General features: G+C 39.2%; 1 protein-coding gene across 4 annotated transcripts in view; it reads right to left on the reverse strand.

The window, feature by feature from the left end:
• Nucleotides 1–271: 271 nt before the first annotated feature.
• Nucleotides 272–14427, reverse strand: part of rai14 (retinoic acid induced 14) — a 38046-nt gene continuing 23890 nt past the window's right edge. For 3 of the 4 annotated variants that reach the window (XM_035668602.1, XM_035668600.1, XM_035668601.1), the window contains 16 exons: nt 14076–14146; nt 10471–10577; nt 10163–10347; nt 9793–9818; nt 9295–9381; nt 8827–8916; nt 7885–8022; nt 7593–7649; nt 7094–7195; nt 5051–5785; nt 4003–4496; nt 3446–3614; nt 3167–3334; nt 2846–3004; nt 2665–2730; nt 272–2303 (listed from right to left, as the gene is read on the reverse strand). In XM_035668602.1, the coding sequence (XP_035524495.1) occupies nt 2217–2303; nt 2665–2730; nt 2846–3004; nt 3167–3334; nt 3446–3614; nt 4003–4496; nt 5051–5785; nt 7094–7195; nt 7593–7649; nt 7885–8022; nt 8827–8916; nt 9295–9381; nt 9793–9818; nt 10163–10347; nt 10471–10577; nt 14076–14146 (2741 nt within the window). In that variant the 3' untranslated portion in view covers nt 272–2216. The remainder of the gene's footprint in view (nt 2304–2664; nt 2731–2845; nt 3005–3166; nt 3335–3445; nt 3615–4002; nt 4497–5050; nt 5786–7093; nt 7196–7592; nt 7650–7884; nt 8023–8826; nt 8917–9294; nt 9382–9792; nt 9819–10162; nt 10348–10470; nt 10578–14075; nt 14147–14427) is intronic. The other variant, XM_035668603.1, reaches the window with a different exon arrangement.

The raw sequence follows: 14427 nt of genomic DNA on the forward strand, positions 1-14427 counted from the left end.
AAACAGCTTTTTAACGATCTCCATCTGACATAAATCCCTGAATATGTTATATCTTATTTATCTAGAAGCCCAAGATCTTAGGTTGCACAATTGAGAACTGGTGTTGTTCCTGTGGCCATTGAGGCTGACAGATAAAAAACTTTGTCTCAAGAACCTGAAAAGGAAGGCAGTGCTGTTGAGTTGTTGTTTAGAAAATATATAATATAATAAAAGTATATGTCTATATGTTTTGATATAGAAGAGATGGAGATGAAACATGGACTCACGATGGTACAGTATCTTGAAAATTTATTAAAGTGGGCAAAAAAGCAGTTGGCAAACAAGCATTTTTTTCATGTCACTACAAAACTGTTAGTAAAGAAACAACCTGAAGGAAAGTTGTTTCTTTCTTTTCCCTTTCTTGTTACAAAACATTTCAGTCAAGGCCTACAGAGAAAAAAGAGAGAGAGGTTGTTTATGATATTCTACAACCTATGAAATAAAGCAAGAGCTCTACTCAGGGTCGAACAAATCTCAGTCAGGTGGAAGTGTTCCGTAAAAAAGTTCCTGAGTGAGAACAAGCTTCAGTCAGTCAGATACAAATTCATTTAATCTGACTTCAGTTAAACAAGGTTAGTGTTGGGTGTACTCACAATAATCTCTAACACTGTTCAGAAGAAAGGTGATATCTAACAGCATATGGCTCTAATTACAGTACTAAGGCAAAGGAGTGTGATGTGAAAACAGTTCAGAAGTCTCTAGATTTTGAAGAAGAAATGTATTCTCAAACACCGTACAGTGTATATCCGTACCTACAAAGACACAGTGAAAGAGATGGGAGCATTGCGAAGAGAAAACTTTTTCTGGTAACTGAAATAAATTAATAAAATGGTAGAAAGAAGCCTGGTGAAATTGGCATCTATGACAATAGAGAGTATTACTGATATTGACCGTCATGCTCAGTTGAAAGTCTGATTACAGGCACGTGACAGCAGAGAGAACTCTAGTTACAAAACTCAACCATTTGCTTTCAGCCAACACATTTTGCATGCTTTTCAAGTAAGAACATAAATGGAGACAAGAGGAAAGGAAATGCAAGAAATAAAAATCTTACCCCCTAACTATCCTCTGAGTCCAAAAGACAAACATATTGAGACCATACTGTTTGACATTTGAAATGAAATGTCGTTTTTTTTTTATGACAGTAAACAATTATATTCAACCTCTTATATGTAAAACATGAATAATGACAGGGAAATAAACTAATTCAGGTGTCACTAGACCAAATAGTGCCTTGTTATACTCGAGGAAAAAGCATCTCATTCACACAAAATGGACACAAAACAAGGCCATCAAAAATACAGCTATCAAACCTCTTCATTAACATACAGTAACTTAGAAAACATGACATGATAATACAGTTCAGTAAAATACATTTTTATAATTTTTGTGCTAATAGGAAAATAGCAATACAAACAGTATCATGCATTTTCTTCGTAGAAGTGCGGCCAGAAAAAACAAAACAACCCCATTTCTATGTGATTTTTGGGCTGGCGAGCAAAGTCACATGTATTGTTAAGAGGGCACAAATAATTTAGATTGTATCAGAAAAATGTTGACAACCATGAAACATTTAACAAGTAAAAACACTGTTGTATCATAAAATAGATACTATTAACAGCAGCGCTAACTGAGGCTTTTATTTCTCTAAGCGCACATTGTAACAGGAACAAACCACATCAACCTGTTTTCATTGGACTGATTAATGCACACATAATATGTATGTTTGTATTATCACACGTGTCCAACTGCGTGTGATTTAAAGTTACTGCACATTGACCGTGTAGTGTTAATGTGCATCTATTGAGATTATAGGTTTGGCTGGTACACAGATGATAACCACCTGGTTCGCACACTCGTTTGAATGGTCAGTTGGCTGATGTACAGTATCTGTATGCCGGGCTGGGGTTTCCCAAAAACAGTGTAACACTGATGACCTTTAGATCGCAGTCGGTCAAAGTGACATTAGCAAAGGCAATGAATATATGATTGTAAACCTATTCATCATTAACAATACTCAAGGTTTATCCAGAGGCACGGTGTGTCGGTTCCTCGCTTGTAAGCAGTACGAGCAATATGTGAATTCTGACTGGAGGACATGCTGTGGCGGATGCAGCTGACGGCAACGCTTCAGTTTTATTCACAACATGCTTTTGGGAAACCAGGCCCAGTGTCTCTCAGCAGGTCTCCTTGGTTTGGCTTGGCATCTTGCACATCATCAGGATCTGCTTCAAGGCTTTCTGAACGTCCTCGTCCATCTGACCCTGAAGGCACACAGCACAGGTTCAGTTAACCAACTAAAATCATTACGCATAAGTAAAATTAGTATAATTTAAAAGGTCAGTTTGTCCACATTTTGAGATATTCGTCTGAGGTTTCTGCTGCCATTCAAATACAATGGAGGGGAATAAAATAGTTTGTGGTGCTCACTGCATTGAAACATTATACAAGAGAACAGATCATGGAGACAGATATTTTAGATATGGATATTTCAAAACATTTGCAAATAAAAAATATCTGCATTGCTAGAGACCACAACTAGTAAGTGATAAAATATTCATATATTCTCCTGTCAGTTGAAGATAACTTTCAAGCTTTAGGCTTTAAAATAATGGATGTATTTACCTGGACAGCATAGAGGAGGTGCATCCTGTAGACGGACACAATCTCATTATGCTGCTTCTTTGACTCCTACACAGAAAACACAAGATGAATATGATATATTTCAGATAGTACCGTACACTCTCTTGTTTTTCAAAATTGAAATGATTGTGTGTTCTGTCTGAGAAAATGGTACAAATCTTACAGCTAGCTGGTACTGTAGCTGTTTGATTTGTTGCTGCATTGTCTCCAGTTGCTGATTTTGCTGCAGTCTCTTGGAGGGAGAACCTGAGGTGTAGGAGAGCTGTGATAGGCTGTTTAAGGCGTCCTTTAGCTTCCCCACCTCCCGTGACAGGTCATCTATCTGAGAGGGACAAACACAACATAGTTTAAAAAACAACATAACAATACATCAGGCCCTGATTACCAATTCATGTCTCAAGTTTATGTTGATATGTTTTAAGTGGTTAATGAAGTACTACAATAGTGATGGTGGTTCTGCAGTGGCTGTGAGATTAATACTGACCTTCTTGTTTTTCTCTCTCTCTGAGGCAACGTGATTCTCCACCAGCTGTTTGAGCTGACACACAGCATCCTGGGACTCGGCCAACCTGGAGGTCAGCGTCTGGTTCTCCTTCTCCCTTGACATCACCAGCTCCTGCAGGGCCTCCCGCTCTGCACGATTCTCCCGCGCCTGATGATCGGATAAAGGGTTGTAAATTATACGAGGGAAGGGAATTTATAGTCAACATTTGGAAAGTTGTTTTTCATCCGCCCCTTCCTCCCTGCTCCTCTTTCTTCTCACCTTCTGCCATGCATCAGCAGCCTCCAGAGCCATCTCGTCTTGCTTCCTGAGGGCTCCCTGGAGGAGCTGCGTCAGGTGGTTCACCTCGCCCTCCAGTTGCTCTCGGGCGGTCTCGTGCTCCACACGGGAGACTGAATCATCTGGGGTGACATCTTTCTCTGCCGTCAGCCTTTTTGTGAAACAGACAAAGGGACCACGTGGTAACAACTATAGTATTGGACACATGGTCAACTTTAGAGACATCTAGGAGATGTATCCCTTCATATTTATAGCCTTGTAGCCCTCATCACACACCCGATTGTAAGTTACAGAGTAAAAGTACAAGGTTTATACAGGTATTATCCTCTGTATATGCAGTGGATAAGTATAAAGTAGCATAAAATGAAAATACTCAAGCACAAGTGCCTTAGAATTGTACATAAACACAGTATTTATGTAAATACACTTAGTTACATTCGTCCACTGCTTTTCTAATTCCTCATATACCATTTCAGAAGCCCAACCTCCAGTCTTTAGTAAAAGCAGAAAGAGAAGCATCCATCAGTTTTCTTCCTCACCTGTTCTGAAGAGCCTCCACCTGCATGGTTTTCTGGTGTAACTGCTCTTTCAGGGCCTCTGACTGGCTTTCCAGCTCTTTGATGGCATTTCCCAGAGATGACATCACCTGTGTGTGGTCAGCAAGGGCCACGGAGCTCTGTGCCTGAGCTTCTGCCTCCCGCTTCAGCCTTGAAATCTCCTCTTGAGCTCCAGAGTAATTCTTCTCTGTCTCAGCTAACAGCGTCTGCAGCTCCTCCACCTTGCTGTTTAGCACCTGGACCTGTTGTTGTTGCTGTTGTTGTTCTGAGGAGGGAGATGAGGCTGCACTGCTCTCAGCTCGGGCCTCGGCCAGATGTTTCTGTGCAGAACTCAACTGATTCTTAGTTTCACTGTAGGAGTGTGAGAGTTCCAGCAAGCGGCGCTGCAGCCCAGCAATTACCTCGTTGAGCTCAGCCTTCATTTCTTCAAAGTCTTTGGCTGCAGCTTCGACTGGCACTGTGCCTCTCAGAGCCTCCTAAACAACAAGAAGGAATACATTAAAGGACGACTGAATGAAATAAAATAAAATAATACAAAGTATGTATGTAAGTATGTTGTTGAATTCAAGAGGCAAGTGATATACAGTAAGTCAACTAAAATGGTTAAAGAATAATTTAATGACAGTGTAAAAGCAATTTCATCTGTGGTCTTGTACACACACAGTCCTCCAGAGATCATCTTTTCTTCGCCAAAAGTTCCGTCTGAGATTCAGGTGTGTTAGTAGTGCTAGTAGCAACTAATGTAGCCTCGGGCTGCTAGCCTCAAGCAGAGATGAGGAGCGCCTAAAGAGGTCTGGTAAACTAACTCCACACCAACAGATTTTTTTATTTTTAAACTTGTAGTCTTCAGCTCCAACTGACACAGACTCACGTGAAATTTTGCACAGCTGCCTCTAGAACCACATTAGAGATTATACAAGTTTTCACATATGCAGTAGTACTCCCCAAGAGCTGGAAACAGACTTTGATGGGTTACCCTTTCAGTCCCACAGAAATTTAGAGAGAAGAAGAAGAAGAAGCCCATATCTACCTGGAGCATCCTAATCTCCTCCTGTGCTTCCTTGTACAGCTCCTCAATCTGTGCAGTCCTCTGTTCTTTCTCCATTACACTCCGTCTTTCCTCCTCTACCCTCCTCAGCACCTCCTCCAGCTGTCTGATTCGTTGAGCAGCTTTCTCTTGCTCAGATCCCGATTGGACGAGCTGGGCCTTCAGCTGTTTCACTTCATGTTCAACTGTGGATGACAAACATCTCTGGACCTCCTGTTTCTCCATCAGCTCACCTCCTCCCCTTCCCACCTGCGTTCTCAGCTCCTCCACCTCCTCCACAGCTTGGTGGTATCTCTCCTGAGTGTCCGTCAGCTTTGCCTGAAGCTCTGCTAGACTCTCCATCAACTCTTCCTCTCTTCCTTTCTCCCTCACGGTTTCATACTCCTCTCTTTCTCTGCCTTGCTCAGGTTTCAGCTGTGCCTGAAGCGAGCGGTTTTCCTTCCTGGTTTCTAGTAGTTTCATCTGAACGTTCTCTAGCGCCATTCTCAACAGTCCGATCTCCTCTTTGCTCCCTCCTCTCCCTCCTTCAGTCTCTTCTTCCACCCGTTTCACAAAAACACCACCTGAAGCATCTTCCCTTTCCACCTGGGTGGTGGAGGGGACTTGTGGCAGTGATTCAAACTCATCTTGGGTGGAGTGGAAGGAGGAGTTGGAGGCCATGCTGTTTGGCCGACTGGTCTCCTTCAGGTCCTCACTTCCTTGGAGAGACGGATGTTTCTGTGGGGCACAGAGTAAAAAAAAGTTAATTACATTAAAATAAAAATATCACTAACAGAGCATAGAGGCGTTTTGGCCAAAGTCTGTCATTACATGGAGCCAAGCAAGCAAAATCTCACTTTTTAGCCTTGAATCAAATAATGTCGCTAATTTCTGCTTTAAAAATGACTGGATTAATTATGATGATTAATCAGTTATCAAAATAGCTGACAAATTTTCAGTCAATCAGCAGCAGTAATAAAAGGGAGGGCAATCTGAATATATCTTTCACTGACGATCAGAGAGAGAGGAGATGACATGCAGCAAAGGNNAGCAAAGGGCCACAGGTCAGATTCGGACCCTGGGCTGCTGCAGCAAAGATTCAGCCTTGGTACATAGCCGCCCTATCAGGTGAGTTATCCAGGCACCCTGATACTATTTCTAGAGCTGCAACGATGAATTGATGAACAGAAAAGTAGGTGCAGATATTTTCTTTTCAGATATGTCATTTTAAAAGCAAAAACGTATGTAAACTGAATCATTTTTGGTTCTGGAGTGTTGGTCACATAAACCAAGCCATGAAAATAGATTTTTGACTATTTTTTTTATTATTCATGAATCAATAATGAATAATTGTATAAATAAATAATTGTCAGTTGTATCCATACACATTTTAATTTTATAATTATAGATTATAAATTACACTATTTTTTTCAGTTCAACCTTAAAACAAGACTGAAAATATGTACATTGAAATAGTTTAAGTCACTGTAATTGCTTTCCTGTCTATACTGGCTGGAAAAAATATCTCCCAAATGTGATTACAAAAATTGGGGACAGTGTGTTTGCTGAACCTCAGGGGAGGCACAGTTATAAAAGACTACATTTTGTACTAAAATCATTCCAGCTTTGGAACATACCCAGACAGCTGAGGCCTTGTACTACTAGGTTATTTTTTTGGTTACATAAAGAGAGAAAGGAAAGGGGAGAATGAGTTAAGCCTTAGTACATAGTGTACATGTTCTACACCAGGTGAGCTACCAGGGTGCCACATATTATTTTATTTTTCCATAACATTTTAGTTGTATTCTGCTGCTGCTGCTGTTATTATTCAGCTACATTCTTTGTAAATTGCCCTGTTATATAATTTAGATGTAGATGAATTTCAAAAAGGTCTTCTGTGAATTTTGTACCTTTTTTTTTTTTTTTTTACTGTAGTGTAAGTTCTTAGCCTCTCACATGAAGAATGTGCAGCAGTCGCTTAGCTCATATATATAATGTACTGCCCTTATCTGAAGTATGTTCATTTAAGGTTTATGGGTTACATACCTTAAGTTTGCCTGCAAGTTGCTGGTTCTCCAAAGTAAGAGCAGTAATCTTGGCTTGCAGTGCAGAAACCAGAGCTGCGGACGCTGGAAAACTGTGCTCGACCTGTCAACACATACACACACACATACATTCATATGCAGAGGCACACAGAGACATAAAAGCAACGTTAAGGACCACTAGCTACCTACTGAAAAACAAAACGAGTTGTAGCATGTCTAAAACTTAAGTTAGACCTCCTTCAAGAATGCCCAAGGTGAAAAAGTTCAGTAGTACACAGCTGTCTGTTGTCTGTATAGTATTAAAGTTAAAAAGTAGTGTTGACGTAAGATTTTAACAACCGTGGAAACATTTACTAAACTCAGTGTAAAAATGAATCAAAAGTCAAAAAAGCCACCATGTAAAAATGCTGGGTTTTTTCCCTTCTCTTCATCCAATTAGTTGTTGGATAGAAGATTAATTCACAATATGTTTATACACCATTTGTTTCATTTTATTTTACCTTTATTTTACCAGGAATATTCCCATTGGGATTCACAACCTCTTTTACAAGGGAGTCCTGGCCAAGACAGCAGCAAGTTTAAGATAAAAGAAAAAAACAGTAAAACAAACAGCACAAAGTAATAGTTATCAATAGTTATATTGAATGAGTCAGTTGTGCTCTATACTGTTTTAATGCTCTACTTTCCAAAGTAAAAGTCTGACCTCATTTACCTAGACCAAGCGTACTTTCATAAACACCACATTTGTTTTCAAATCTGCTCATGTAATGTCACTACAGCGTCGTTAATCACCTTTGTATCCACTTCAGGGAAAGTCACCGTCTGCTCCACTGTCTGCTTCAGGTCTTCGATTGTCTCCAGCAACATGTTTCTCTCCTCATGGAGCTTCTCGACCTCCTCTCTCAGTGCCGTTCCTCTAACCTCATCCTCCTTTGAAATGAGAAAGGGGAGGAGTGGCGGGAAAGGTAATGGGAGGGGAGAAGAGCAGTGGATGGAACAAGGAGAAGAAAGAGAGAGTAAAAGGTGAGAGAAGGAAGAAAAAGGATATAAAGGTTGAGGGCAAGACTTCAGTTCATTGGTATTTAAAATGCTACTTATAAGTCAATTATATAAAACATTTCTCCCTCAGGGTTTGAAATGTAAGAATGCTACATATTTGAGGTAATTCCTGAAACACCTTTGCATGTTTTCAATAGACATCGAACATGGAAATGGAAAATAACAAAAAATAGCTTGTTTTTATCCATGATGTTAATGCTGCTTTCCAGATGTGTTTATATTATTAATATCTTTATCACTTATTTTAGGGTCACGATATACACACATTTTCTATATATTATTTCTATCTTATTTTTGTTTGGTTATCTCCTAACTGTACATTGAGATTTAACCTACTTATAAATGTATTTTGTATTTACACATTTTCATTGCTCTTGTTGACCTTTTAGTAAGTAAAAGCTACCGCACAATGTGCTGTATGTGTTCTGTCTTCTATGGCTCCTGTTAGCCTCCTTATTTACTGCAAGTTTGGGCCTTACTGAATATTTTGTGTTTTTATTTTTTCTTATATCATTTTGTACATCTGGATGTCTCTGCTGCAACAAATCAGACTCTGAAGAAGGCACATTGTTGAACCTCAATTTGTGGAATATAATCTGTACTGCATACCTGTCACTCTTATTATTATTATTAAAGTTACTATATTTGTTATTTCAACCACTGATTTTGTTTTACCTTGTAGTTAAATCTTCTGGGAGTTTCACTTTTGTTGGATGCAGGGGTCCCAGTGGAGGTAACAGCTGAGGGAGAAGAGGGTCCAGAGCTCTGAAGAAGGATTAAGTTGATTAGTTTTAGTTTGATTCCATTTTGGATTTGTTTTCTAAATTTCTTAATGGAGTAAAACTCAATTAAGTGACATAATGGGTTATTACGGCCCTAGCTAGTTTTTAATCCTTAACTCTGGAAAAAAAGGCAGATTAGTACAAGAAATACAAGAAAGTACATAAAATAAACATGAATGAAATACATTGTCAGACTCTGATCAACTGCTGAGTGAAGAACAATTATATAACAGATAATATCTAGAAATACCACACACACAGGTCCGACTGCTCATTTTTTAAATATACTGCAGACGTGCATTAATATAAAGAGTGGCATACAGATACAAGCAGACAGATACACAGAGAGACATGCATTTACCTGCAGTGGGCTAATAGGAGGTGGAGGTGCTTTTCGTTTTTTGGGAGTTGTGATCCGTTCATCACTTAGCTTAGCTACTTGATCATGCTGAGGAGCCAGCAAAAGAGAAGAGGCAACGAAAAAAGATTTAAAAAAAGAAAAGAAAGGTGGGATTCAGTGCTGGTTAGTAAAAGGAGAGTCAATCAATGAGTGCTACAGTAAGACTTAAGTTTTGTTTTCCTAAAATAGCAACTAAAGGGTTTTTTACAAGCTGAAGAATTTGATATTGACACAATAGAAGAGCTGATAGTGAACTACTGTTCATAAGGTGCAGCTACACAACAGAAATTAGAGTAAATTTGGCTTTTGTTCATAATTTTTAGCTCTTCACACTAGTACATTAATTTGCTAATAAACTTTAATCGTCATTAATAGTTATGTTGTGTTTTTAGTAAATTTGGTTTCCTTTTTGTTCAGACCTTTACAGAAAAGTATTGAACAACAGGGCTGGTGTCTTACCTGAGGACTTCTAGGAGACTTTGCATCTGTCAAATGAGATGGGAAGAACATTGAAAATACTCAAATAAATAATTTTCTTTAAATATTTTACATTTTCTACAACAGGTAACATCTGATTCATAAGACAAGTTTTAATCAAATGTACAGGGAAAAAAAGAAAACAAGTAATACTAACTGGAGAACTCCTCCAGATGGCAGTGTTGACTTTGTGTTGAAACCAGAGCAGTATGTAACTCTACCACATAGAGGCAATGCATTTTATGTGTGTGTTTATTGGCATTGATCTTGTTGTAGTGACAATGCTCACACAGTGTAGTCAGTGTCAGTGTCTTCCTTACTTTCTCTGAGCGTGTCTTTGCATAACTCTTACCTGGGACCTGTTGTCTGCTCAGGGCAGCAGTTAGGGCAGTTTTGACCTCAGTGTTTCCCGACAACTTGGCATAGTGTAAGACATCGTGGCCTTGCGAATCTACAGCTGACAGATCTGCTCCTCTCTGAACCAAGACTTCAACAACGGACACAGCGTTGGACTCGCTGGCCAGCATTAAGGCTGTCCTGTAAATCAGAAAAGTAGAAATATTTCACCCCATAATCTAAGAACTTAAATGTTAAATCAATCATCTCTACTGTTACATGTATGTAATTTATGAATTTTCTGTGTGTCTTGACTGTTTGTACCTGCCACTGTTGTCAGAAGTGTTGATTTCAGCACCGCAGTCCAGCAAAGTGCTGCATACTTCAGCATGAGCATGTTTGGCTGACAACAGCAAGGGGGTAAGCCCATCCTTTGGGACAAACAGACATTACAAACATTAGATATGCCTGAAACCAACCTATGCAGGGACCACAAACCAACATAACTACACCTACATAACTTATCTTGTGTGACATGAGGACGTGGGCCTAGACATGAAGTATGGTGAGTGTCTGTGTGGTGAGAGAAATCCCAGATCCATGTGAAAAAGGAGTGAACGTCTCCTAAATGAATTTCCCAGCAGATAAACAGAAAAGCCAAAGTTGTTCCACTTTCTAGAGCAAGCTTTTGGGAAAATCCCCAAAATGATATATTTACAGTTCTAAATGAATAGTCTGGCTCAGCATAGGTTATTGCCCTGAGTCAGGCAACTAGGGCAGCATTTAATGCAACGTAGACATCCCACATTTTTCAACAGGACTGACAGATCCTAACCCCAAGCATGACATTTAACCTAACCTTAACCATCTATGACCTAAATCTAACATGAACATCTGATTGGCTGGGGTTGTGGAGGGCGGTGTACAGCCTGGAAGGAGCTGCTGCCCAGAAGGCTGCATCATCTTCAGATGACATTAGAAGAGATAAGGAACTCAATATTAAAACTGTATGTGTACACATTTTTACAGATCATTTATATTGTTGAAAGGGGGAAAAAAAGTCAGGTCCAACTGTAAAAAAGCTTAAGAATGTCAAGAAACAGTAAAGTGTGTCAGCACAGCTTTGTGTTTTATATTACAAGACTGCTGCTTCCACATGCCACAGAGAGCAAAACTATGTTGTGGGTTCCTCTGAGCTCTGCTAAAGACTTTAACAGCCCTGTGTCTGCTCTGCTCAGTCTGTGTTTCTACTGAACTATTTCTTCTCTGGAATCTAAAAGACATAAACCATTTTCCTCTCAGAGTAATAGATTCAGTGGCCGTGTGGGTGAATACGAGAGCACAGGTGTATAAATGCTTGTCCACATTTGTTATTGTTTACAACTTGCTGCCGTCTTGTCAGTTTAACGCTAGAATACCAAATTTGGGCAACAAGGTAAAGCCTGGGCAGAGCTGACGTGAACAAAGTAAGCAACAACCATCACAGCCAAGTGTGATAACTTGAGAGGCCTGTCAATCAAGGCAAACACACACAAGCATGCCCCTGTTTAAAGCTTAATACACTCCTAAACACACACATTGGAGGAGATGAAGTTGGTTTTAAATCTATAACTTGTGAGAAAAGAAATGTAGTTTGTGATATTGCTTCACCTTGTTGTTCCTGTGCAACGTCAACTGACCATGTATTATAAAAGTATATATAGCATTTACTGTTGTTTTTAAGTATTAAAGTTGGATGGCAATGATGACCTGACAGATACCACACATACAGGTCTGTGTGTGTATACAGTAACAGCCTATGTGTGAAGTACACCATGTGACAGACTAATTTAGAAAGGGCATTTCTTTCATACCACCTCTTACTCATGAAACATGACAGGAGAAATAATTGAAGTGGTTGTTGTTGCCAAATGAGTGTGCTAGCTCTATCACTTTATGTGCCGCTGAATAAAGAGTAGGGTGAGGGAGAATATAAACCAGTGGTTCTCAACCTTTTTAGCATGCGATGCTGCTATGTCTATTTGTGACCCTTCATCACATGTTGTATATGTCAATGAGTTGTGAACTGATGAAACAAAGAGTGACCGGATTGTTTAATTTAAATTATTATAGGCCTGAGGAAATAAAACTATCTACAAAAATGAGGGACCATTGCTAGAAACTCCATTTGAATACAACTAAACTTAGTAGTTCAGTACTGGTGGAAAAATCACTCACAAAGCTATTTCCTGGTATGTGGATATCCTGGACCAGCCTAGAACTGACTCATGCCTGTTAAACTTTTACCATACAGCCTTAAAGAATACACATGCACACTGTCATTTTGTCTTAAGGCTGAGATTCACAATACAATACAAACATACATATATTACCCAAACCACAGCACACTGTAAACTGTGTTTATTTAAAGCTCTGTAGTTGAGCTGATATATACACTGTATATAGTAACTCTGAAACTGAAAGCATAAGGAACTTTTATACTACATAGTACCAGTGTCTCCAAGCAGAATTTAAGTTTACATTTACTTGATTTTCTATAAACATTCTTTGTTCAACACATGTAAGTGCTGTAAGATGTTCCTCTTTTATATATGTGTGTATATATATATATATATATATGCTCAAATATAGATTAGGTATAGATGTTTGATAGAGCCACGATGCATGCCTGAGGCCAACAATCTGACAGCTTCCACATAGCACAGAAACAGCAATATGTTCCAGACGACTTTGTGGTCTATACGTCCACCAACAGCAGACAGAGCAGGTCAAATCTCACACACACATTTGCAGATTATTATGTCTAGGTCATCTCACATGTATAAAAGCAACAACATGCAAGTGTGGAGAACAGGTAAATCTACATTTTGCCCATGCTGGTTACAGTTTTCTAAAAGCAATTTTTTGGACTGATTCAGAAGAAATATTTGAAGATAACATGTACCGGTAAATGTCGCAAAAAAAATTCCTACTATGTCTGGTTGGTCCTGCTCCAATTTTAGAAACCCTGTACTTGAGCTCTAAAATCCTTACAGCCAGTGGTACAAAGTGGTAGCATGAACCAGTTTCAAAAGCCACAACATACAACTTCTCACAGGCTTAAACAAGCATGAAGCAGCAATAAATTTTAATTAACAATAACATAACCTCTACATGTAGGCTAAGAGACCACTGTGTGAGAGAGTGAGTGTGTGCGTGTGTTTATCTCTAACAGACCCAACTGTGGCATGATAATAAAAAGTGAAATAAATGGGCAACAGATTCTCTTCTCTTCTCTCACTTGCCCTCTTTTTCTGTTTTCTGTCACACACACACACAACAATATCATGCACACAGACCCCAGTTGGGTGAAAACCACAGGCATGGTGCGTCACTGCAATGGAGACCACATGTCTGCGGCTTGAGAGAAGAGTTCCCACAGTACACTGACCCTCTACCTCACACACATTCACACATACACACACAATTTACAATATTTATCACTCTTTAAGCAGAGAAGGACAAACGAGAGGAAGTGCCAGTTAACAAGAATCCTTTACGTTGTAGATTTACAGCTGTAAGAGACAACTGGAGTTATTTTACCTCTGCTCTCTTAAAAAACTTGAAAAGCACATAAAAGGATGTAGACAAAACTATAATTAGCCAAATAAGATATTTGACAGCAGATAAACACAGAAAGCATCCTGTTGCAAACACAAGAACAGCAGACAGGTAATTCTTGAAGACAATCCAAAGAACAAAAACAGTGATTAACCTTCCTTGAACGCATTCCTCTCTGGACCTAACACAGTAGAAAGTGATATGAATGAGAACTGAATGGAGCATTTCTGTGGTCTTTATTCTGATTCAAAAGCTCTTACTATCCTGCCAAGAAATATCTGGGAAAAGTCTGGGAGAATAAGAGTGAAAGTAATAATGAAAGTACATACTGCATCTTTTAGGTTGATGGGACTTTTGAGTTCACACAGAAGTTGGACGGTCTGGATGTTCCCACTGGACGCTGAGGATGAAATAAAACAACAATCAGACAATGAAAGGAAGCACACAACTGTCCAGAGATTGCAGAGTGGGCTAGGTTTGAATTTAGCAAGAAATGTATCCCTCTCTGATTTCCAAAAGACTAAATTAATAACAAAAAAAAATAAGATGAGTTACAAATGCCTGGAATGTCTTTTTTATTAAAAAACATAAGCAGGGTTATGGTAGCTGTACTGTAGTAACACATCACTGCCTCTACTTTGAAAGTGCAACATTGATAAAACTTCCAATACAGCCGTGTCA

The sequence above is a fragment of the Morone saxatilis genome, unplaced genomic scaffold, assembly GCF_004916995.1.
Source record: "Morone saxatilis isolate NCDOM2014 unplaced genomic scaffold, NCSU_SB_2.0 Contig21, whole genome shotgun sequence".
In the NCBI taxonomy this organism is placed as follows: Eukaryota; Metazoa; Chordata; class Actinopteri; family Moronidae; genus Morone; species Morone saxatilis.